At 46.0% G+C, this 24,444-nt stretch overlaps 1 protein-coding gene across 1 annotated transcript in view; it reads left to right on the top strand.

Moving 5' to 3' along the window:
* Positions 1-10,614: 10,614 nt before the first annotated feature.
* Positions 10,615-24,444, top strand: part of Pdzrn3 (PDZ domain containing ring finger 3) — a 229,703-nt gene continuing 215,873 nt past the window's right edge. The window contains exon 1 of the mRNA XM_041631464.1: positions 10,615-11,433. Coding sequence (XP_041487398.1) covers positions 10,711-11,433 — 723 coding nt within the window. The 5' untranslated portion in view covers positions 10,615-10,710. The remainder of the gene's footprint in view (positions 11,434-24,444) is intronic.

The following is a 24,444-nucleotide window of genomic DNA, read 5'->3' as shown; positions in this document are numbered from 1 at the left end:
CGCACACACACAAACACACCTAGAGTAGACCCTATTAAATGAAGACAATGAAGACCCCTCTGCTCTTAAGCAGATATGGAGAAAGAGAGTGAGACCAGAGAAAACTCTGACTGGCTGGCCAGAAAGTAACAGAAGAGAAGTGTGCTGTCCATTCCTGTCCATCCGGGCTCAAGAGAGAAGTGGGCTGCCCATGCCCGTCCATCCGGGCTCAAGAGAGAAGTGGGCTGCCCATGCCTGTCCACCTGGGCTTATGCTGAGAAAGTGTGGAAAGCCAGCTGAGTGGCTGTCTTCTGACCTTGGGGGGGGGGAGGGAAGGCTGGAGGACATAGAGGTCACCTAGCTGTCTGCATGTGAATTTAAAATGTGGTCATAGAAATTATTTTTAACTTCACTTAGAGGAGAATATTACAGGGTCAATAAATCACCTCACATACCATTTAGCCTGCAAAGTACAGGGTTAAGAAGCAAATGATTTTAAAATCAAAGGCAGAGTATAAATCCATATGTTTCTCTGAAATACAGAAATGTACTAACTTGAGCAGATGTTTGGTCTCTGTGGAATGAAAGACGGGAGAATGGACTTCTGGGAAGTCTGGGAAAAAAACCCATTTCTCCTCTGTAGTTTCTCCTTAATTCTCCGATCAGCACCATGAATCCCTCTCCGGCTGTCTGTACCACAGTGCGTCCTGAGTTTGTTTCCTCTGACCCCGCCTGGTCAAAAGAGTTTGGTCTGCATGGGAGACAGTGGACATACAGAGGAAGCCTGCTTACTTTTAAGAGAGAACACAGGAGTTGCTTGCATCCATCACATCTGTGTGTGTCCGATTGACCAGCGCTCAGCAAAGCTGAACATGTAGTTTAGAGCTAGGTACCATAGCTAGAGAAAACTCAGATGCTGTTCATTTTTTATTTATCTGGTTTTCAAGACAGGATCCTGCCATACAGATTTCTCTGACCTAGAACTTGCTATGTAGTCCAGGCTATCCTTAGAGTTCACAGTCTCAGAGTTCGAGGAATTCCCATGCCTCTGTCTCCCAAGAGCAGGGATGACGGACATGTGCTCCCACAGCTGGCCTCATCTTCGTACTTTAAAACAGGGAAGAATAGCTCTTAAGGGGCAAGTATCAGTGTCTTCAGTCACCAGATGTGGAAGCAGGAGATGTGTGAGAAACACCCAGTGATGCTGGCGACACAGGAGGTTGAGCTTCCGTCCAACCCTGGAGAGACACGTGCAGCTACGATCTTTCTCTTGCAGATCTGTAGCTTTCAGTGTCAAAAGACTTCTATTACACCAATATGCAGAGTCAAATGGCCAGGCTGGGATGTGGCAGAGTAGGGGAACCTCTTTGGGAAACTCTGCCACAGTGTTGAAGGAGAGGACAGCTTGAATAAACGTGGTGGGAGGGAAATGAAGTTAACGAACAGAGGAGAAATTTGGACAGGAGAATGGACAGAGTAGGCATGCCGCAGATTAAACTTATTTTGTGGATTTAGGAAAAGCAGTATTAATTATTATTATTACTACTATTTTGGTTTTTCAAGACAGGATTTCTCTGTAGCTTTGGAGCCTGTCCTGGAACAAGCTCTTGTAGACCGGGTTGGCCTTGAACTCACAAAGATCCATCTGCCTCTAACTGCCCAGCTGTAGTATTAATTATTAATGGTAACTTGTGTCACCATTGTGGATCCTGGATACCCTGCACTATTTTCTCTTCCTGTTTCTGATCTTCGCACAAGGAAACACCACCATCCTTCATGAAAAGCTGCTTCTCTGAAGTGTGGGAACCAGAGCTAAAGGGACTGGAGCTAGATGCAGCATTTGCAAGTTCCAGTTGTAATGAGTGGGCAACCCCCGTGCTCAACAGAAGCCTACTGAGGAAGTAGCATGTACTTTGAGACTGGCTGGCACCAAGGGAGACAAAAGCCCATGGTGTAATTATGCCGAGTGGAGTATCTAATATGATGCAATCGGGGACTGTCTCCAATATGCCCCGCAGTGCTGTGAAAGGGCTTTGAGTAGCAGAATGCTCCAGAACTGTGCGTCTGTGTCCCTGGAAGCCTGAGAAAGTTGCCGCAGCCGGCATCTTCTCTTCCTTCAGCCAACAGTGCCCGCAGGCATTTATTGAGCACCTTCTGGATGCCAGGGTCTATGCTCAGTGTCAAGGATGCTGAGAACAAGACACGAGCTTTCAACTTTCTCAAAGAAAGATTCTCTAGTCACTGTCACTGGAGGCAGTGAACAAAGGCTGGACAAGTCTTTTTTGTTTTGTTTTGTTTAAAGCCCAGTTTCTAGTAATGAGAGTGTCTTACTTTGGCAGGCTCAGTGACAAGGTTTCTGCAAAGTTCCTTTTGCATTTAGTGTGTTGGACACATTTGGCCTTAACGACGTGCCATCTAGTCGTGCACTTTCAAGGAACTGCCTGAAAAATCGTTGGCACCATTTTTTCCTAAAGAGAAAAGACAATGCATTCTTTGTTGTCTGTCTGCAGTTGTTTACGTGTTGTCAAAATCACTATGGTGATTAACTGGCTAGTTCTCTAAATAATAAATAACTCCAGAAGGGAGGTGACTCATATGGAGCACAGATATAGCCACTTTTTACCTTTTGTCCTCTAGTTTGTTTCTGCTAAAGTTTGTCAACAAACTATTTTTGGAACTTCTCCATAACTATGGTCTTTCCGGACTTTCAGGTCTTCTTCAGTTCTGGGTCTCCAGAGACTGATCTGGGTTTGTGGGCATTTCTTTCAGAAGCACAGGCAGTGCTGGTCTCTCTTTCTCCTCTCCTCTTCTCTTCTCTTCTCTTCTCTTCTCTTCTCTTCTCTTCTCTTCTCTTCTCTCCTCTCCTCCCTCCCTCCCCCTCCCTCCCTCCTTCCCTCCCCCTCCCTCCCTCCCCCTTCCTCCCTCCCACCTTCCCTCCCTCCTGTCCCTCCTCTTCCCCCTCCTCTCTCTCTCTCTCTCTCTCTCTCTCTCTCTCTCTCTCTCTCATACTCTCTTTAGAGCCATTCATTAGTTCCTAACACTATTTATCTCAGAAAGTTCTGGTAGTGTGCCAAACACTTTGTGTATGTGTCCTCATTTAAATGTTACAACATTCACCTAATCTACATTCACTCTGTGAAGGAAGTATGAATAGCAAGAAAGCATAAAGACTCTCTCCAGGTACCAGTGAGGAAATCTGAATGAAATGAGTGACCTTCAGTACTGTGTACTGTGTCAGTGGGAGTTGAGAGAAGAAGCATTTGATGATGGCTTTTTTGACTTACAAGCACATAATATGCTCAGACTCTTTTGAGTAGCTGTTTTTTTTTCTATAAAGCTTGGAATTGTTATTGTGGATGTGGGTGCATGGTTTGGGAAGGAGTGTGCACAAACGGAGGACAACTTTGTGCGGGTCAGTTCTTTCTTTACACCTTTGCCTAGGTTCTGGAGATAATTCAGATTAATAGACTCCTCTGCAAGTACCGTGCCTACTAGGCCATACTGATTTGTGTTTCCAATAAGATCTTTATAGCTCTCTTTCATGATGATAGCCTTAATGTCAAAAATTCAGTTGCTTTTCTGCTTGCCAAGAAAACAATGTGTTCATCTATAACAACTTTTGGCAAACCAATACCTATGGGCCAAATCCAGCCTTTTAGAAAATAAAGTTTTATTGGCACATACCTACACCCATTCATTTACATATTGGCTCCTGCCTCCTTGGCACTGAGTACTCCTGATAGACCCTGCATGGCTCACAAAACCGAAAGTATTTACTGGCTGCATCTTCCACAAAAAGTTGTTGCCAATCCCTGCTGAGAACACAATCATATGCATTGTTTCTTTCTTGAAGTTGTTTCTGCTGCTAAGATGAGTGCTCCTCATGATTGTAATTAGCTTAGCTATGAAATGAATAGATATTATTCACTCACTTCAATACATTTTTCAAGTTTTGGTGTGTGTGTGTGTGTGTGTGTGTGTGCATATGCGTCTGTGTATGTGTGTATATGTATATGTGTGTGTATGTATGTGTGTATATGTGTATGTGCATATGTGTGTGTGTGTTCTCCTTTATATCCTCCATTTCCCCTTCTTTCATTCTCTCTTTTCCCATTGGTCCTCTTTCTCATCCTAGACAACTATACCCCCCCAACACACACTCCACATGTATGTATTATTTAATGTTTAATGAACAAAACTGTGTCATTTGTAGGAAATCGGGTGTGTAACTGGAAACAATCATGTTAAATTAATTAAGCCAATTACAGAAAGACAAATACTACATATATGTCTCATTTCTAGATTTTTATATAGGTGCACAAGATCAATACTTTTTTATAATTTTTTTATTTTTTATTTTTATTTTTTATTAAAAATTTTTGCCTCCTCCCTGCCTCCACCTTCCAATTCCCCCCCTCCTCCCTCCCCTCCCCCTTCCTCTCCAGCCCAAAGAGCAGTCAGGGTTCATTGCTCTATGGGAAGTCCAAGGTCCTCCCCCCTCCATCCAGGTCTAGGAAGGTGAGCATGCAAACAGCCTAGGCTCCCACAAAGCCAGTTCATGCAGTAGGATCAAAACCCAGTGCCATTGTTCTTGGCTTCTCGGCAGCCCTCATTGTCCTGGAGAGATGGCTCAGCCGTTAAAGGCTAGGCTCACAAACTAAGATCAATACTTTTTATCAGAAGCCAAAACCACAATATCAGGAACCTATCCACAGAAAGAAATACATCATTTCCAACTGAACTCTGAGATGTATGTCTTGTTTTGACTCTTCCAGAAAGCTAGCCTTGGGAGTTGTGTTGTTGCCCCCACCCCCTGCTTCTTATACATACCTTAGCATTCTTGCTATGGATCTCCTAGCAGAAAAAAAAAAAAAGGCATATTGAAGAATGAGAAAAACACATTCTTTATCCTTCACAGCTTGAAGAACTCTCCAAAACTGTGTAGTTCCGGGCTGAAGAGCCAGGGTGAGTTCTGCAGCCCCGACTTTATCTTCATCTTTAAGCTTACACAACCCGCAGATAAATTATAAGTTACTACAAAGATCCCCACCAATGACAGACTGAGTCACTGTCCTCCGAGCCCTTTCATCTTTCTGGATTCCACTTCTAAGCCTCTTCATATTCTGTCAAAATGGAGTGTGCGTTTGCCAACATCATGCAGTGTGTGCCAGTGCTTGGACACATTTTCCATTTCACCTGGAGAGAAAACATGACCATGGGTGAACTTTTTCCACCATTACTGTTTTTATCCCCGTCTCCCAAAGCTCCCAGCCACCTTTGGGAAACATTTCGTGTCTATACTTGTGCAACAGCGAGCAGAGAATGAATGGTTAAAGTGGCTTTTGTTTGCTGAAATAGAACAAACGATTATCCTCAGAAAGGCCAAGCTGTTGGAGAACTAATCTGGTGAATGCTTTGTTTTGACTTTTTAATCGCCAAGTGTCCATTTGATCTGGAGACCGAAACCACAGTTTCAGGACAAGGTTTCAAAGAACACTGATGACACAGTTTTCTTGGTTGGCTGATGTCTCAAAAATCGTTTGCCCAAAGCCATCCCGGAAGAATAGACATTCTATTGTAAAAAAAAAAAAATATGATCTTTAAAAAAAATCACTAAGAAATAAAGCAAACAGTAAGCTATTTTTTCTGAGCATGTGGATACATGTAAAGAGATTGAGACTGGATGTCCCCCACCACCACACTCCATTTTATTTTTCTGAGACAAGGTCTCCCATCCAGTCTGGAGTTCACTAATTCAGCTAGACTTGATGACCAGAGAGCCTTAGAAGTTTGCCTGTCCTCACCTCCCCGACACTGGGATTGCACCAGGCCTTTCACTTGGGTCCTGGAAGATGAACTCAGAGCCTCACCTAGCACAAGCATTTTCCACTTTCACCAAGTGACTCTTCTCCCAGGCCTTAAATAGTATGTAAATTAAGGCAATTGTGTACTAGACTCAAAGAACAGATGACTCCCTGGAGAACTGCTACTTTGTACCACAGATGCTTTCATCCCTGCAGATGCCCACACTTGAGCAAAAGACATTCTGCTGCAGAATTCCTAACTATCAAAACACTGGCAACGACACTGGGTTGTAGCAGGCTCTTAGGCAAGTACCATCTCACTGCAGGATTGTGCTTGTCAAGCCAATCGGCAAGGAGATGATGCATGGGGTGGAGTTATAAGCTTCCATTCCCATGGCGAGGTAGACAGACACTGTAACCAGTCTCCCTCAAACAGGACAGCCTTCCTCAGCACCACCAGACAATAATAATGCCTAACACCTGTGTAATGTCTTCACAGGTTTCTACATATAAAAATTAGTTAATTAGCAATTATTACCGTATGCTAGGTAAGCAATGATTAACATTATCATAATTTTACGGACTGAGTAAATGAGAGTGGAGGAGAAAGTGCCAAGAGAAAAATTAAAATTAATAAGTTTCTAGATCATAGGCTTGAGCTGCAGGGCTATCAAGAGGTGTCTCTTTTGGTTTGTTTGTTTGTTTTTTTATGAGGATATACTGGGTGGTAATACTAGAATGAAGGCTGGGAAAAAAATTCATTTTCCAAATAGAAATTTTCCTGTTTATGACTCCTGGGATTCTGAGTTTTGTGTTTAGGTTTGAATCTTCACATGCAACCTGTGATGCATTTTTTAATTGGGGAATCCTTCTAACTGTACAGCTCCCTCTTGACGTCCCTTACCTTATTCCCCTGCCCCCAAACATGCACATTCACTTTAGAAACAGTCATGTGTCTCTCATGATCTGAGAAACCCGAAACATACGTCTTTGGAACAGCAGAGAGTGGAGCGATTGCAATGAATAAGTCTACTGAGTTTCACCTATAAACAGGCATGAGCCCAGTCCTGGGGTTAGAACACTGGCCCCTGTCACCGTCTACTGAGTTTCACCTATAAACAGGTATGAGCCCAGTCCTGGGGTTAGAACACTGGCCCCTGTCACCGTCTACTGAGTTTCACCTATAAACAGGTATGAGCCCAGTCCTGGGGTTAGAACACTGGCCCCTGTCACCATGTCATTATTACTTTTTCACACTCTAAAATGAAGGAAGCTTGAATTTGCCTTAAGAAACTGTTGAAACGGATACTTGTTTTTTGAGATGCATTCCATTGTGATTGGCATAATCACACACACACACACATTTTACTGGTAATGCACTCCCTCCCCTTAGAATGCTTTGCCATAGCTTCTCTTTCCAAGTGAAACGATTCCATTGTCTGACTTGAGATTGGGCAGATGAAATGAGGCCAGGTGAGATCTGCACTGTGGACATATCACCCCGGATGCCTGATCTCGGAAGCCATGCAGGGTCAAACTTGGTTAGTACTTAGATGGGAAAGAGCACAGAATAAGGTTATAAAAAGAAGGGCGATGATAGAGATGGGGAAGACTATAAAGGTTTGTTATGTAACTAAACTATATGTCCATATTTCAACCCCCAGATGCTTCCGAGACAGCTGAATGAGTGGGTAATCCAGGTCAGGAAAACCCGAGTCTTTTCTCAAGATGCTTGGCGTGTCTAGTATTTGTTGTCCTGTAGATTTACTGCACATTTTGATAGCACGAAACCTCGATTTTCCAGTGTAGCGTTCTCTTCTTACTGTGTTGCCTACACCATATGATTCTTCAGCCAGTCGAGGGTGAGGCTTCTGGCAGTGCCTGGCTTCAGAATGAAAAGCAGGCCGCCCTCAAACACTGTAGTGGTTCTCAGTCTGGGGCGGTTTTCCCTCAGGAGACATTGGCCGTGACCGGATGTCACAACACACGGTGGGTTAGAATGCTGCTTTGCCACCGCATCCATGGGCATCACCAAAATATGTTGCTAACTCTCCCAGAGCACAGAGGACAGACCCACAACAAAGGACGGTCCCAGCAGAATGTGTCACTAGTGAAAACAAAACAACCAGCAAACAAACAAAAACACCTGATGATACCCCAACTCCTTTTTCTCAATAATTTCATCTCTTGTTTCTCCTGTCCAAACAAACAAAAACACCTGATGATACCCCAACTCCTTTTTCTCAATAATTTCGTCTCTTGTTTCTCCTGTCTGTTCAGTCCAGCTTTGGAACAATACACATGGCCCTCCCCTCAACTTTCACATCCCAGGAGGTTTTCTTGGCTTAGGTTTTTTTTCTTCTTCTGACCTCCTAGAATTTTATTTATTTTTCTTTTTTTATATTTATTTATTTATTTATTATGAATACAATATTCTGTTTGCATATATGCCTGCTAGAAGAGGACACCAGACCTCATTACAGATGGTTGTGAGCCATCATGTGGTTTCTGGGAATCGAACTCGGGTCCTTTGGAAGAGCATACAATGCTCTTAACCGCTGAGCCATCTCTCCAGCCCCCTCCAAGAATTTTAATACTAAAGTTAACTTCTGGGGAGAAGCTTTCTGAAGACTTTGCTTTGCCTGAAGGGGCAGAATGACAATAGGGGGCAGATACTCTGTTGCCTCAGCTGTGTCCCTCCCACCCCCCAGTCTGTCATCAGGGGCAAAACATGTGTGAAGGAACAGCTCTGAACTAGAGAGTACATCTCAGGTAAGTGCTAATCTCCCATTTATGCTGTATTGTGGAGTTTTCTCTGTTCCTTAAAACCAGTTTGGTTTGAAGATTATCACCCTGTTGACACTAGCTTGTCTATGAAACCGACAAGCCCACACACCTTGGCTGAAAGAATCTGCCTCTTACCATTGTATGAGATGCTTTAATAGATGAACCAGTGGAGGATTTTCCTTGCCCAAGCTTATCGGAGCAAAAGTCATGAGGATTTCACATCACTCAGCATCCTAGAAAAGAAACGCGCTAATTGATTGAAGCAATAAAATGAAAGTATTACAACTAGACACCAAATATCATCAGTACGAATTAAAGAACACCATTGGGGGACCTCAGCCGTGTACAGAAAATCTGGCTAGCAACAGCTTTGTGGAGGTCAGTTCAGAACACTAATCCTTATAGACATCAAGGCAATTCTTTCCCTTCAATGAAGCAGTTCAATAGTGAAGGTCATGGGTCTCCAGCAGCTCTGGAAAGGACAGAAGTAAAAGCAATTAGACAAAAGGAATACTGTAATCCCATATTCTTGGGTCCACACCAAACACAAAACTCTTAGCTCTCTGTTTCCAGATTCTCTGGAGAAACTGGCAGCAGATTCCGAACGAGAATTCCAGAACTTGACTTCACTCTCACCAGGACTGACTGCGTGTTTCTTAGGAATGTCTACAGCCTTGGGAGGTTTTTTGTTTTGTTTTGTTTTTTTGTTTGTTTTTTTTAAACAAACAAACAAACAAAAAACTACCAACTATATGGGTAATGTTATGAACTTCCCCACTTGGGCTGGAATCCTCCTAGTGCTGTTTCGACACTCACAGGTATTGCCGCAGACTACAACGTCAGGCTTGCCGGCGTGAGAAGCTGCCCTGGAGGAAAAGAGAACAGTACAGAGCCCGGGATGGCAAGGGTTTTTCAATCAAATTGAAATTCAGGGTGCCTATAGACCAGCAGCCTCTACATGGCTGGTAGATTCGTTCAATGTGGACACTCAGGCTCCACGTGAACCACTGACTCACAATCCGAAAAAGACATAAAACTCTCAAAAGAGCGCATCTGCAGAAAGTCTTTGAACTTCACCAGTGGAGAGATCGAGATAAAGCAAAAGAAAAAAAAATACACTTAAGAAAAACAAAACAACAAAAACAAGCTGAAGGGATGTAGCTCCCGAGACAACTGGGTGGGCGTTGTTACAGGGACTTGAAGTTCTAAACTCCCCCAGCTCTCCTACCGCCAGAGTCAGGGCTTTCTTAAGCGGGGCAAATAGTTTTCAAGTGGAGCTAATGTGCGCTCTCACAACACTGCCTAGCTGGTTTTTAAAGAGACGGATTTAGAAGCTCCCAGCAAAACGCATGCCATACTGTAGTGCCCTCTTTTCAGAGGTGTTAAGAGAAGTGGACCCGGCCAACCACTCTGGCCTGTCCCACCCAGACAGCTGGAGGGGAGGTCTAATTCCTGCAATTTCGCCCTCTGGTCCTAGAAACCTCTGACTGATAAACTCTGCGGTTCCGCAGATCCTCTGGTAGCGACCAAAGTTTTAGCAGGAGCGTCCTGCAGCGGCTGGAACTTTCCCCCTAGAGAAATAAATAAATAAAGACCGTAAATACAGAGCTAGCGGGGTCTGAGATATTTTTCGCTCTTAAAAGCAGACACAAGAGAAAGGAGGAGGCGAGGAGTGCAATAGACCTGAAGGGTTGCGGGGAAACTTCTCTAGGCGACAGCCACAAAAGCAGCTCCAAACTGAGCAAAGTGCTCGCTGCTGTCGTATTTTGTCCTTTAGCAAAGCCTCCAAGAGAGCGGAGAGGAGACCCCCCTAAGAGGGGGTCCATCTCGCGTCTCTGGTAGGTCTCTTTGCTTCTTGGTCGCCTCAGCCCCTTCTGCCTCGCGGCCCCCCTCCCTTTGGCAGAAGGAGGGTCGCTAGGCCGCTGAGGCAGGATGTGAGTGCGCTCGCGCTCGAGCCAATACGGCCGGAGGAGTCCTGTTCCTCGGGCATTTTCCGAGGAAGTCTGGAGCAATTAGGTTCAGTCCTGGGAGAGCTAGCTGGAGAGCGGGCGGCGTAGCCGGCGTGTCTGGGCCGCCTCACAGGGAGGGAGGGAGGGGGCGGCCGGTCGCCCGGCGGCGACACCGGGCCCCGGCCGCCACCATGGGTTTCGAGTTGGACCGCTTCGATGGCGACGTGGACCCTGATCTGAAGTGCGCGCTGTGTCACAAGGTCCTGGAGGACCCGCTGACCACCCCGTGCGGCCACGTATTCTGTGCCGGTTGCGTGCTGCCCTGGGTAGTGCAGGAGGGCAGCTGCCCGGCGCGTTGTCGCGGTCGCCTGTCGGCCAAGGAGCTCAACCACGTCCTGCCGCTTAAGCGCCTCATCCTGAAGTTGGACATCAAGTGCGCGCACGCGGCGCGGGGCTGCGGCCGGGTGGTCAAGTTGCAGGAGCTGCCCGAGCACCTGGAGCGCTGCGACTTCGCGCCCGCGCGCTGCCGCCACGCGGGCTGCGGCCAGCTGCTGCTGCGACGCGACGTGGAGGCCCACATGCGCGACGCGTGCGACGCGCGGCCCGTGGGCCGCTGCCAGGAAGGCTGCGGGCTGCCGCTGACGCACGGCGAGCAGCGCGCGGGCGGCCACTGCTGCGCGCGGGCTCTGCGGGCTCACAACGGCGCGCTGCAGGCCCGCCTGGGCGCGCTGCACAAGGCGCTCAAGAAGGAGGCGCTGCGGGCCGGCAAGCGCGAGAAGTCTCTGGTGGCGCAGCTGGCCGCGGCGCAGCTCGAACTGCAGATGACCGCGCTGCGCTACCAGAAGAAGTTCACCGAGTACAGCGCGCGCCTCGACTCGCTCAGCCGCTGCGTGGCCGCGCCGCCCGCCGGCAAGGTAGGCGATCTCCCGCTTTGGCCTCCCCTCCTGATGAGGCGCCTTAACTGACCCAGAGCCGCACCCCGGTCCTTTAAGTATGGGATGCTAGGGTCTTTCCTGGGTGTATCTTTGACACCCCCTTGTTGACTGTGCTTGCCAGCTGCATCACTCCATGCGGAGTTACTTAATCTGAACTGAGAAAGTAAGGTCCCAATGGGCAGGACACACAGGGCAAGGTGGAGCAACAGCAGTTTTGGGGAGTGGGGGGAGCTGGAGAGTGCCTGTAAACACCAAAGGGAACCCACAACTAAGTGTAGAAAATTTCAGAATCAGAGTTGTGTTGAGAGGCTTTGCCCAGCAGGCCGGCCTGGTGATCCTGGGGAAGCTGCTCACCAGGTCTTGAGACCAGAGTCACGGCCCTTGTGGATGTGGCACTGCACAGTGACCTGGATCCAGGAATCTGCTGAGATCCCAGAAATAATCAGGGGGACCCAGAGCCATTGTGGTGCAGCTTGAAAAGGATGCCAGGAGAGAGGCCCCAGGGTAAGGGCTGCATTCAAACACGGGCTTTCCTGCCAGCTCACTGGCTGACCTTGAGCAAGCAGCTTAACCCCTCTGAAGTTGGAAACTGTGGTTTGCTAAGCAGGAAAACACAGGCACCCTAAGACTACTCATTTGGGCAATCCAGAAAGAATCCGGCGACCCCCCACCTTGCCCCCAATAACTAGAGAGTGATAATTAAGTGCCCGTCTGCTGCAGTTAGAACTGATTTGAGATCTCTGCCTTTGGGGAGCCAGCCTGTGGCTTATCCACCACGGGTGCCTCAGTTTACCTCTAGTGTCAAACGATGCTATTTTCATCAAGGTGAGAATGAAGGAAATGAACTGGCAGAGTGCCTGTCTGAGAGTGCCTGCTCCTGGGCCGGTCCTCTGCCCTGCCGATCAGGGTAATTCTATCGGCCTCCACTCCTGAGGCTTTACCAATCATTTCATTTCTTTCTTCTTCATCGCCCCCACCCACAGTAAGGAACATCGGTACGATGGGTGCCATTTTGTAAATGGAGAAACTAAGGCTCCTGGAGGGACAGTCTTATGTTTAGGTCAGGGCTTTAAGGTTCAGAAGTGGATTTAATCACCCATCGCGCTAGTCCAGTGATTCTCAACCTGTGGGTCGCGACCCCATTGGGGTCACATATTGGCTATCCTGTCTATCCGATATTTACATTATGATTATGACAGTAGCAAAATTCCAGTTGTGAAGCAGCAGTGGAACAATTTTGTGGTCGATGGTTACCATATCCTGAGGAACTGTGTGCAAGGGTCAAAGGGTCACAGCACTAGGAAGGTTGAGAAGCACTGTCCTAGTCCCTGTTCTTAACCATGAGTGTGTTGTGTTGCAGTATAACCTCCAGGACCAGTTACTCTGTTAAGGGCCGACAGCAGTGGGAGGTGAGGTATTTTACACATCACCTAATCCTTACAGATAAGGGCATTGACTGGTGGGGGTGGGGGATTATATAACCCATCCAAAACCCTTGTAGTGGTACTCACATGAAAGGAGTGAGTTCAGGCTCTGCCTCCTATGAAGACCGGTTTCACTAGACTTTGGTTCTGTCTAGATGTTGGTTGATATTTGAGGGCTTGGTAACTCTTTGTTGTTGGGGTGGTGTTTTAGGACTTCTGTTGTCAGGTACCCCGTAGAACACTGAAAAGTATTCCTGGGGACAACCTCCCCGATGCCAGTAGACTTTCCTCTCAAACCCCAACATCCCAAAAATGTCTCCAGGTATTGTCAAGTATCCTCTCGGGGACCACACCCCCCCCACACACTTGAGAAGTGCTCGTTTGCCAGCCAGCAAGACTGCCACTGCAACAGCTGGGTGTTTCTGCCTCCTGGTCAGGGGTGTGGACCCTGCTGCTGCCACTCTGACTGCCGGCTCCAGATGGCCTGTCAGAGAGGGGAGCATATTTGCCCAAGGGGGCCCCAGGGACCTGTGTCTGCTATGTTCTCCCCCATATCCCCTCCCCTACTCTTTCTTCCATGCCTGCACACAGGGCCTGAAAGTTTCCACCCTTCACCCCCTCCCTGGCTTCTGGCCTGTCTGTCAGCTGCAGTCTCCACAGCTGGCCAGCTCTGGGCGAAGGGCAAATATTTACAGCTCCGAGGCTCACGGAGGACCGCACAGGCTCACAAAAGACTGGGGTGAGCTTGCAGCTCACCCAAACAGAGGGCTGAGCTTGCTTTTCAGCCAGGCGCCAGGCTTGGGGTGAAGGCTTTTCCAAGTGTCTCTTGTTTGGGCTGTCATTTGGGCTTCCTGTGTCGTCTTACAAGTGACGCCTATTTATAAATAAGCCATTCACTCCTTCTGAGCTCATACATCATTCATTGTTGAGATAGTTTATTATTTCTTCTTGCCTTTCTATTTTCTTTCTGGGATGTTTGGGTAAACGCTCTCTTAGAATCAAAAATATGATTCTTGAACAGAATTGTGGATGTGTTTTGGAGCTCTGTGGGGTAAGTGGGACCAAGAATCAAGAGTGCGACACTTAAGAACAAGATGTTGATTTCTGAGAGACACAAAGCTCCCATACTGTAGTGGGAGCCCTGCTCAGGACTTACATGGAACTCTGTGCCATGCTTGGAGACAGCCAAGGATGTCTTGATCCAAAACTGCCCTTGCTGCTGTCTCTGGCTTTAACCCTTAGCCAGCTTCAGCTGAGGTCTTAGGGAAGCTTGCTCCTCTTGTCCCCAAGTTAACCCTCCATGGCCTTTGCTGAGAGGGTCAGCAATTCCTGTGTCAGCTGTAACCCCTCCTACTGGGAACTTGTTTAAGGACTTGTGTATTTCATTGGGCCAACTTTCTGTCCCTCCTAGGTTCTGTTTATTCTTTGCCAGAGGCAGAAGGATTTAGGTTGCCTGGAAACTCCCAGATACAAAACTTTTATTCCATATTTTTCTAAATTCCAGTGTTTGTTTCTCCACTGTAAACTGAAGCATGCAATAAAACTTGCTTCATAAAAGGTCTGGTGTTCTTCATATTGTCTTAGGATTCCGTATTTGACAGCACCTGAGCACCCTGTGTTTGGCCGGACTGTACCATGTGGTTTGCTCCGGTTGAAGTGTTATTAGTGTTTTTTTAGACCTCAGTGTGCTAGGAATCCTTGGAGAATGTGGTGAAACCCATACCTCACAGCCTCACCTACTGAACAGTCTCAGGAACTCACAGTCTCGCAATGCTAAGCAAGTACCCTACCACTGAGCTCACCCCCACCCCCAGTCCTGTTTTATGATTTTTTTCCTTCTATGCAGTGTTGGCTTCATAAATGCTGGGTGAATTAATTCCTACCCTTCAGATCATTGTCTAAACATTTTAAGACCAGGACCATATTTTAAAACTGCCATCAACAGCAGGGCCCTAGAAAGATACTTCTGGCTTGCCTGAGGCCACATCTCTTGGTAGTAGCCCTGGGATCTGTGCTATCCTTCAGCTAAAGAGACTTGTTCCCACCCTCAGTTTCCCTCCTTGACCTCCCTGACCTACCTACCTGTCTGTAAGAGTAAAGGCATTCTAGAGCAAGTCTGGTTTTGCTCTCTGGCAGAAGAGAATCTCTTGATGAAACTTCAGGGTTGCTGAGAAAGCTGAGGCTCATCTTTGCGCCTTCTGGCCATTGACTCCTGGTGTCCAGACAGTCATTGGATCTGTGGTTTTTATCTTTGAAACCTATCTTGCACCTATCTAGTCTCTCTTCTCTAGGTTATTCAGACAGTCTTTTCTGTTTCGTTCAGAGGTTCTCAACCTCGGCACAGCTGATATTTGTGCTGGCCATCCCTGCTGTGCCTGTGTTGCTAGTGATGGGGTGTGTAGCCACATGCCCTGGCATCAGCACACTTGAGAGAGTGGCGTTCCCCAGGCTGTGACAGTGAGATCTACCTGCATCTACTCCACAGTGAGGAACAAGACTGGCCTTTCTTTCATTTACCACCATGGCAACATCATCTGCCTGGACCGGAAGTTCCTCTTTATACCGTTTTATTTCACACCATACCTAGCACTAGCAATAACTTCTTACAAATGTTAAGTCTCATCACACCCTCAACTGTGTTCTCTCTGCCCTGGCTGGGAGGAGGCAAACGGTCCAGCAAACTGCTTCCCACTGCTTCCCCCTGTTGGTGTTCTCCTTTGTCTTGTGTCAGCTTCATTGACGCCTGAGGACTCTGAGGGCAAGCCTCCAAGCTCCCTACTTAACTACCTCTGAACCTTTGCACCTGCTTTATCCCTCCCTGGAACAATGCTTCCAATCATGCTTCACTAGGGAACCTGCTCGCTTCCTGCCTCACTCCTCTTGCCCTGGGCCTTTCTGTCCACCTAGGTTTGTTCTTGGTAAATAACTTACTCCCTATCCTTCCTATCTCGGTTCAACATCCAGAAGCTAGGCTTCTCTGCTCTTATAGATGATATCTAGTGTCCTAAAGCTCGCCCTTGTTCATGGAATGCATGCTAGTTATAACTATAATTAGAAGGGTCTGTCTGGTTGAGAGCTCCCCTTCCTGTTAGAGTCCTTACCCTGTGCCTCATAAGTACTCGATGGACACCCTTATCAGCCATGAAGACCTTTTTGGTTGCTCATGAAGAATGAACTCGTGTTACAAACAATACATTTTTCTATATCATCCATCCCTCAAATTGTTTCCAGGTTTTTGGGAGACATCATTTTTCTTCTATGTGATCCACCCAGATCAAGCTGTATAAAGATCCAAATCCCCGAAACTCCTTTGACGGTTTAGAAGTGGAGATAAGTCAATTTAACAAATAATTGTATCAAAAAGTATTCCAGATGTGTGAAGGCTTTGAAAGGAATCTACTCAGTGTTTGCCATTGGGTGTTCTTTATTTCTGACAAGTGTTAGCAAATGGGCATTCCTTCGTGTATTTAACAAAACAGCCTCTTTTGGCTCAAAGAAACGTGGGCTGACAGTTGTTTTCTGTCTCAGTGGTTTATAGAGAAGGTGAGGATTTGGTTTACAGATATATTAGCTATATTGAAGTCAGCGTGTATAGCTCAACAGTTGGGGTTGGAAATCCTCCTGAGATTTATGTATGGGTGGTTCTTTGAATGCTCGGAGGTGATGCTTGCCTCTCTGGGTAAGTATCTGATAAATGAGAGATTTTGTGTCAGGTAGTACTCACTGTACTGGTCCCCAGAGTGCTTAAAGGGGAAGAAAAGCACCAGCAGGTTTTGCTGGTTGCTGACACCTTAGGGTGCTGTGTACACAGACATATGTTAGTGTCTTGAGGCTTCATCTTCATAAAGTAGAATTTGCCTGCCATCCTCCTCTTTCTTTACGGAGACAAAGTGTTTTCAGCCAGGAACTGGGGAGATAGCTTGCTGGGTGAAGCGCTTGCTGCGCAAGTATGAGTACCTGAGTTTGAATCCCCAGCACCCACATAGTGTACACCTATGACACCAGCCTGAGGGAGGCAGAGACTAGAGAACCCCTGTTGCGTTATCACCAGCCAGCCTAGCTGAACTGATGCGTTCCAGATTCAGGGAGCCTGACTGTCTGTCTGTGTGTGTGTGTATAGTGGAGAGCAACGGAAGGAAGACCCTGGATGTTGACATCTGGCCTCCTTACCATACATGAGTACACATTTGCATATATGTGTACATTCACAGGAACAGGTACACACGTGCATAAACAAAACAAAATGAAAAACAAAAACAGCAACAAATAAACAAAACCAGAAAATACTTCCTCCAAACAGAAAAGTTCTAAATCATTTGGTTAAAACCAGAAGTGGAATTCTAAAGGCAAAGCTAGCTTCAAACCTAGTGTTTCCTGACTTCAATCTCATGCACTTTTATCAAAACAAGAATGCTTTATCTGATATCAATTAGTTGCTCCTAAAGTCACATCCATATAAACAATCCTAAACAAACTCAGCATGTTGTATTTTTATATTTATGCAGATATATATATATGTATACACACACACACACCGTATATATTTATATAATAGTTGCATGAGGAGAGACCATGAATTTGATAGGGAGAAGGGGGCCATAGGAAGAGTTAGAAGAAGGAAAGGGGGAAAAGATGTAATTATACTTTAATTAAAATTTAACAAATTAAAAAATAAGAATAGCCTATCATTCTGAGCAGTACTCTTCCAGAAGTCTCCTACAGGCTTTGGAAAGACTGTTGTCATCTATGGCTAGCACCACGCAGGATGGAGCATGGATGGAGTCTTCTAGTTCATCCTCAGGGAGACCTTGTCACTCCCTACTGTGACAAGAACAGAACCCAGACAGTTCAGTAGCTTGCCCACTATGTTCCTCCTGGCTCTTTTTTTTTTTAATTGATTTTATTGAGCTCTACATTTTTCTCTGCTCCCCTCCCCTCCCCTTCAACCATCTCCCAAGGTCCCCATGCTCCCAATTTATTCAGGAGATCTTGTCTTTTTCTACCCCCTGGCTCTTTCTGGTTGTTTTTTGGCTTGCATACCCTGGATTTCTCCCATTGCAGTAATTTCCATCCATGTTCACAGATCCTATGCATGGGGAGTACAAAGCAAAACAGAGGCTGGCAATCAAAAATACACAGGCAAAAGAAATAAAGAAATACAGTAATGCTGTCCAGGATGAATTAGTACTTCATTTCTTTCATTTTTTTTTTCCAACTTACTTTAAGAAGGGTTCATGAAGGGAAGTACATGAAGTCCTTCCAAATATATTCTGTTGTTCAGTTCTTCGCATCCTTGTATACTGAGTACCAGTATACAGTATACTGTGGTGGATGTTGATTGCTACAAAGGCAAAATTGAGCATCTTTAGCTCCGGGGACACCTATGTACAAATTGAAAATACTCCTGACACTGACTCTTCGCCTATTCAGGCCACCACTCTCTCCCTGCCTCCAGCAATGGTGCCCTAATAAGCTGCTCCCAATAAGAATGGGATTGGTGTAACATAATGGTTACTCTTGTAAAGACAATAATTAACGTATGGGCTTGGATGACCATCTTTCTCACCATGCCGCATGTATAATTACCAGTGTGTAACAGGGCAAAGACAGTGTCTAACCTTGGTATGAGTGTGGCCTGCAGCAATCACAGCCTTGGGAACTGGGATGGGTGTACCAGGAGGAGACTCGGCAAGCAGTTCACCCTCTTTGCCAGCAGCTGTTGTCAGGTGCCCGCAGTCCCTCTGCAGGACCATAAAGAGAGGGACAGAATCCCATTAGGTGGAAGGTCAGAACTGGATGCAAGGTACCAAGCTAGCGTGCGATGGCTATCAGACTGTCGTCTGTGGTCTGAAGGATGACATGCGTCTTCTCCCCTGATATTCAGGGATTCTGGAAAGGAACTCCCAGATCCTATAAACAAGAATATAATGGTCTTGCAACTCTTAAGTGAGGTAGACTTTTCTCTTTCTAATTTGGCAAAGAAAATACTTTGGGGTGGGTCTTTGGATATTTAAACTAAAAAAAAAATATTGTTTTTACCGTTGTACTCAGGAGGCTACGGCAGGAGGATCACATTCAAGGGTTGTCCTGTGCTACATAGTGAGACCCTGTTAAAAACAAAATTTCACAAACTCTTATCCACCCTCTCTTAGTCCATTTGAATTGCTATAACAAAAATGTCATAACCTGGGTAGTTTGTAAGCCATAGAACCTGTTTTCTCATGCTTTGGAGCCTGAGAAGCCCAAGAAAACGATTGTGGTACATTCAGTGTCAGGTGAGGGCCTGGGACAGCCTTGGCTCACAGACAACCAACTTTCCTTCCTTCCTTCCTTCCTTCCTTCCTTCCTTCCTTCCTCCCTTCATTCCTTCGCTTCTTTCTTCCTTCCATCTTTCTCTCCCTCCCTCCCTCTCCCCTCCCTCTCTCCCTCCTTCCCTTCCTCCCTCCCTTCCTCTCTATTTTCCTTCCTCCCATGCCTTTATTGAAGAGGCAAGACCCTCTGGGGCCTCTTATAAGTACATTGATTCCTAATCACATTTCAACATGCCTCCATTCTTCCATTGATATCGAGACTTAGGATTTTAACAAAAGAAATTTGAAAACGCATATGTGTATATACATATATGTTTGTGGGGGGAATATAGGGACAATATATATAGTATATAGGACAACGTTCAGTGTTATTCCTCAGGTGATGTCCATTTTGTTTTTGAGGCAAGGTCTTTGAGTGGCATGGAACTTAGCATGTGTGGTAAGCTGGATGGCCAGAGGGTCCCAGGAGTCTGCCAGTTTCCACATCTCCAGCACTGGGATTACAAGCCTGCACTGCCAGTCCTTGTGACAGTCATTTTGCTTGCAAGGCCAGCACTTTACTGACTGAGCCGTCTCCCAACCACCTGACATCTAAATATTGAGGGTACACAAACAGTCCCAGCATGACACTCTTGATGGATACATTAAGGATGTCGCACTTGAGGTCATGATGGAGGTTTGCATTGTGTTTGGTTATTTCCATGAATCATTGCCTGTGAACCAGTCACTGGGAAAGCAAATGAGTCAATGGCAAAAATTAAAGATATGAATTTGAAACTTAGCTTATTGGTGGAAATACAAAATTAAACACTCAGGGGTTTTGCAGTTTGTTTAAATAATGTGGCAAACTTTTGAATAGGGCAGACGTGAGAACTGTTTGTTACATTATTTCGCAAACACATGCTGTTTGACTTGCAGATGTGTGTGTGTGTGTGTGTGTGTGTGAGAGAGAGAGAGAGAGAGAGAGAGAGAGAGAGAGAGAGAGAGAGATTCTGCAGAACTTAACCCCCCACAAAAGCTGTTCTTTGGTCACAAATACCAGCCTTCTTGGGCCCTTCATCTCTCTCCATTCTCTCTACGCCTGTCTTGGTAAGCCACACATCCACACGTCCTGCTTTTGCTCCCATGGCCATCTCATCCAACTGAAGCTTATATTCAAGTTATCATGTCCATGACCCCCCTCTAACTTAGGCTCACACAGTGTCCTCTTCTGTTCTTCCTCCAAGAACCCTTTATTCCCACTTGAATTTGAATTACAAGGAAGGGCTTAGTCTATGCTGTTTCATTGGCGAAGCCTGAACTACAAAGAGGACAAAGCCTCCGAGTGCAGGGAATGAAGACATCCCCAGCCCTTCCTTAGAGAACTGCTGGCAGAGGGCTCTGTCTCCTGGTCCCTCCAACCCCCAACTCTGCACATTCTTTGCTTGGCGACAGCCAAATATACAGCACTTTCATGTCACTAGTCAACAGATGGGTCTGCTTCCCAGCTGTGTGAGCCTCAAGGAGCTTTGCTAATCTGAAGCTGAGAGGTGTCCTGTCATCCCAGACAGCCTAGCGGTCGGTCAGTCCGTCAGTTCCATTTCCCCTATACCCATTGGGCAGCTTTCCAGTTCAGCAAACTCCGTTCCACAAGCCCACAACTGCATTGAGCCAGAAACAGCCGCCGCTTGGCAAAAAGGAGTTTTAGGAAGAGTTTGTGGTGACGGCGACAGGGATGGAGGAAGGAGCCTTACTGGTGAGTGATAGCCGGGGGCCACGCTTCTGAAGCCAGGGGAGAGGAACAGAATAAGGCTGAAATCCTTAGGGACTTTGTCACACTCTGCAGTGCTGAAAGAGCAGCCCTTCGAAGAGTGCCTCTCAGACAATCAAAGTGGAGTAACACCTCGCTTCACGAGGAGATGATCTGAGAAATGTGTTCTGTCACATGAAAGCATCATAAAGTCTATTTATACTCAGGCGACACTAGGATATGACATCACATGGGACCACATATATATATATATATATATATATATATATATATATATATATAGCCTGACTTTAAGTGAAAAGTCCTTGGGTGAAAAACATCATTAAGAGGTTCATGGCTGTACATGTAATAGATAACTTCCACTCTGCAGTTTTTTCCTCCCCAAATTCTTAAATAACTGCCTGTTGGAGGTGTAAGCTGAGCAGCTGAGAGTTCAGGTGATCCAATAGGTTCATAACGGTAGAGAGTAGCCATGCGTATTTTAAGCAAAGTCACCTTTATGTTACTGGGAAGTGAGCTTCCAGTTCTTATGACCTGCTGGCCTGGTCCATTTGGAAGTCTCATGCCACCTGAGTCTCGATAGCCGTAGCCCCTTCTCTAAGGTTAATCTGTGCCCTTTCTCCACCCTAAAGATGTAAGACTCTCCCAAGAAGACCTGCATCACACTGAGGGCCCAGCCATCTCCTGGAACATAGTTCTAGGATGGCAGTAACATGTTGGTAGTGTGTTAGAACTCTCTGTCCAGCTACAAGAAATAGAGGTGTCTCTGGGCTCCATAATGAATTGCTTTTCTTTTCCACCCCTATTGCAGTGAATGCTCCTCTGTCTGTTGGGTTCTGGGAAATCCTTCAGGGGAAGAGACATGGGAATCGTCAGAGTATGGACAACTGAAGGCAAAGCTCCCAAGGAGAGCTCTCCTCACTTCTGCTTGCTGCCGTTTTCCTTCTCTTGCTTCCTTCTCATTCTTAAACCCCATGATCTGGTGGGACTTGGTGCTCTCCGGAGTGTGCAGCCATCCCTAGTAACCCTGTCCCCCTCTCTTCTGCCTTCCTAGTTTATAGTTTGTGATGGCTCAAGTGACACCTGCTTTGCATCCCCTTCGCTCCCATGTGCCCCACTATCTTTCTGCTGACCCCCAGCCTATCTCGTCTGTGCTCTGCTCAGAGTCTGAGCTGCCTGCCTTATGTTTGTCATGTGTCGACCTGGTATTTCTTCTGCCTCTCAGATTGCTGCCACTCAGGTGGCAGATTGACATACCTGGGACAGATGGATTTGGGATAGAATGTAAACATTTGTCATCATCCTACAGAGAACATGGGTGCTGGAGTTTCACAGACCTTGGGTTGTAGTCTTTAGGCTCCTCCTACTTTACTTCTACCCAACCTTGTTTGTTTGTCCCTGAGCCTAAGTTTCTCCAGGTCTAACGTGCTAATGGAATGCCTGTGCTCAGAGGCAGATGTGCCATTTAATCAGCCATTCCCATAAGAAGAACTCGTTCCCATGTCAGTTCCTCCACATTTAACTTTGAAGAAAATTGCATAACATGGCTTGTAATAAGCTCCCAAATGATCCAGTACTGCTCAAATATTCTTCTAAATTAAAGATACCATTGTAATAAAGTGTGACGCGTTAGGAAGGCAGCAAGGGTGAGGGCCTCACACATCTCCTTTGGATGCCTCTCTTCAGTTGGTGAAAATATAACTGGATGGAAACCATTTCCACAACTCAATTCTAAAGCATTTTGAGCCCAGGAACAGATTACCCAGTTTTTCAGAGATGAATTTTAGTATCTCCAGCGTGTTGTCTGGCATCTGGTGTTGAAAACCACAGTTTGTATTTCACCTGCACAACTGAGCTAGTGAAGGTTGCTGGGGAAAGCAGTAGGAAAGGAAAAGCAGAATGAAGCTCGTGGGGAAGAACGGAGACTAGCCTTTGGTAGCTGGGTGGAGAAATGAAAGAACTCAGCTCACGGTGACGTTCACCTTAGCCAGCTCAGTATCCCTAGTGAGTCTACTGCACGTTGGATTACTGCTGTGTCTCAGCCCTAAGAGGTGTGCCATCTGAATTCTGTATTGTCAGCAGACTAGTTCAAGGCGGTTGTGAAGCATCCTTCTTACTTCCCTTTGATTGCTTCTGGGGAGGAGATGTAGGCCAACTTGATCATCGAGACATTTCTTTGCAAGCTGCTGTTGGGCTCAGGAATAATGTGTTTCTGGCATGGTTTTCTTAATCGCTCCGAGATACCCGAGGCCATGTCTCTGGGCACCTCAGATCCTTTGGAAATATATAGTTCAATTCAAACATGATTTTGTTCTGTTTCTGTCTCCTGGGCAAGTCTTCCTACAATGAATTCCTTTCCAGGAACTTTAGCAGCTGAAACATGTGGGGCAGGGTATAGATTTTAAAGACCTGCTTAAGATTACCTTTTACATGCTACAGTGAGACAAAGAAGTATGACAGATGGATAGGACTGGAGGGTGTTCATCTATATACAAGCTCAACTTAGTGTTAGCCCAATGACAGGTAACAACTTTGGGGCAGTCTTCCTACAGTGGGAGAATGGTAATGGCATCAGTTTATAGACCTGTGTGAGTTAGTAAATGAAATAATGTAAACAGAAACTGTACTTTCATTTCCCAGCCGCCCAGACCTGAATTATCACTCAGAAACTATATTAATTACAACACTATTTGGCCAATGGCTCAGGCATATTTCTAGCTAGCTCTTACATCTTAAATTAACCCATCTCTATTAGTCTGTGTATTGCCATGTGGCTGTAACATTACCTCATTTTCTACATGTCTTGTTTCCTTGGCAGCCGGCTCGCTGGCGTCTGCTTGACTCCACCTACTCTTTCTCTCTATCTCTGTTTAGATCTCCCACCTGGCTTTACTCTGCTAAGCCATTGGCCAAAAGAGCTTTATTTATGAACCAATATAAGCAGCAAATATACAGAAGGCCATCCCACATCAAAATAAAGCACTTTACTTCAAGTGTAGTTTCTGGCACATAGCGAACACTGAAAAGATTAGCTGTTGCCACTGGAAATGCAGTAGAATAAAATTCTTTGCTTTTTGCCCCTTTTCTTTTCATCCATCCTTCCCCCTTCCCTCACCTCTCCTCCCCTTCTCTTCCAAGTTTGCTTCCTCCCTTGCCCCCCTCCTCTCTTTATGATTCTCACATAGTAGATTTGAAAATAACCTTTGTGTTCATTTGATCATGCATTTTTCTTCATACACTATTTGAGGTTGTCAAAGCACAACCATCTGCCTTGGATTAGTGTGTAACTGTACGGTTTCCATCATTGATTGTTATGAAAGCCAGGCATGTAAGCCATGTAAGATAACTCGTCCAACGTACCATGTATTTCTAACTTTTCACCCTTCTAAGAGAGCACAGGAAGAAATGGATTTAGTGATTCCCAGTGTCCAACACAGAAAGCTGTAAACTGTCTCACTAGACAAAATTCCAAAGCAATGTTAGTGGGCTTAACGTGTATATCACA

The sequence above is a fragment of the Microtus oregoni genome, unplaced genomic scaffold, assembly GCF_018167655.1.
Source record: "Microtus oregoni isolate MIOR12 unplaced genomic scaffold, Mior012 000002F_ref0000024, whole genome shotgun sequence".
Lineage (NCBI taxonomy): Eukaryota > Metazoa > Chordata > Mammalia > Rodentia > Cricetidae > Microtus > Microtus oregoni.
This window is presented reverse-complemented; position numbering and strand designations above follow the sequence as displayed.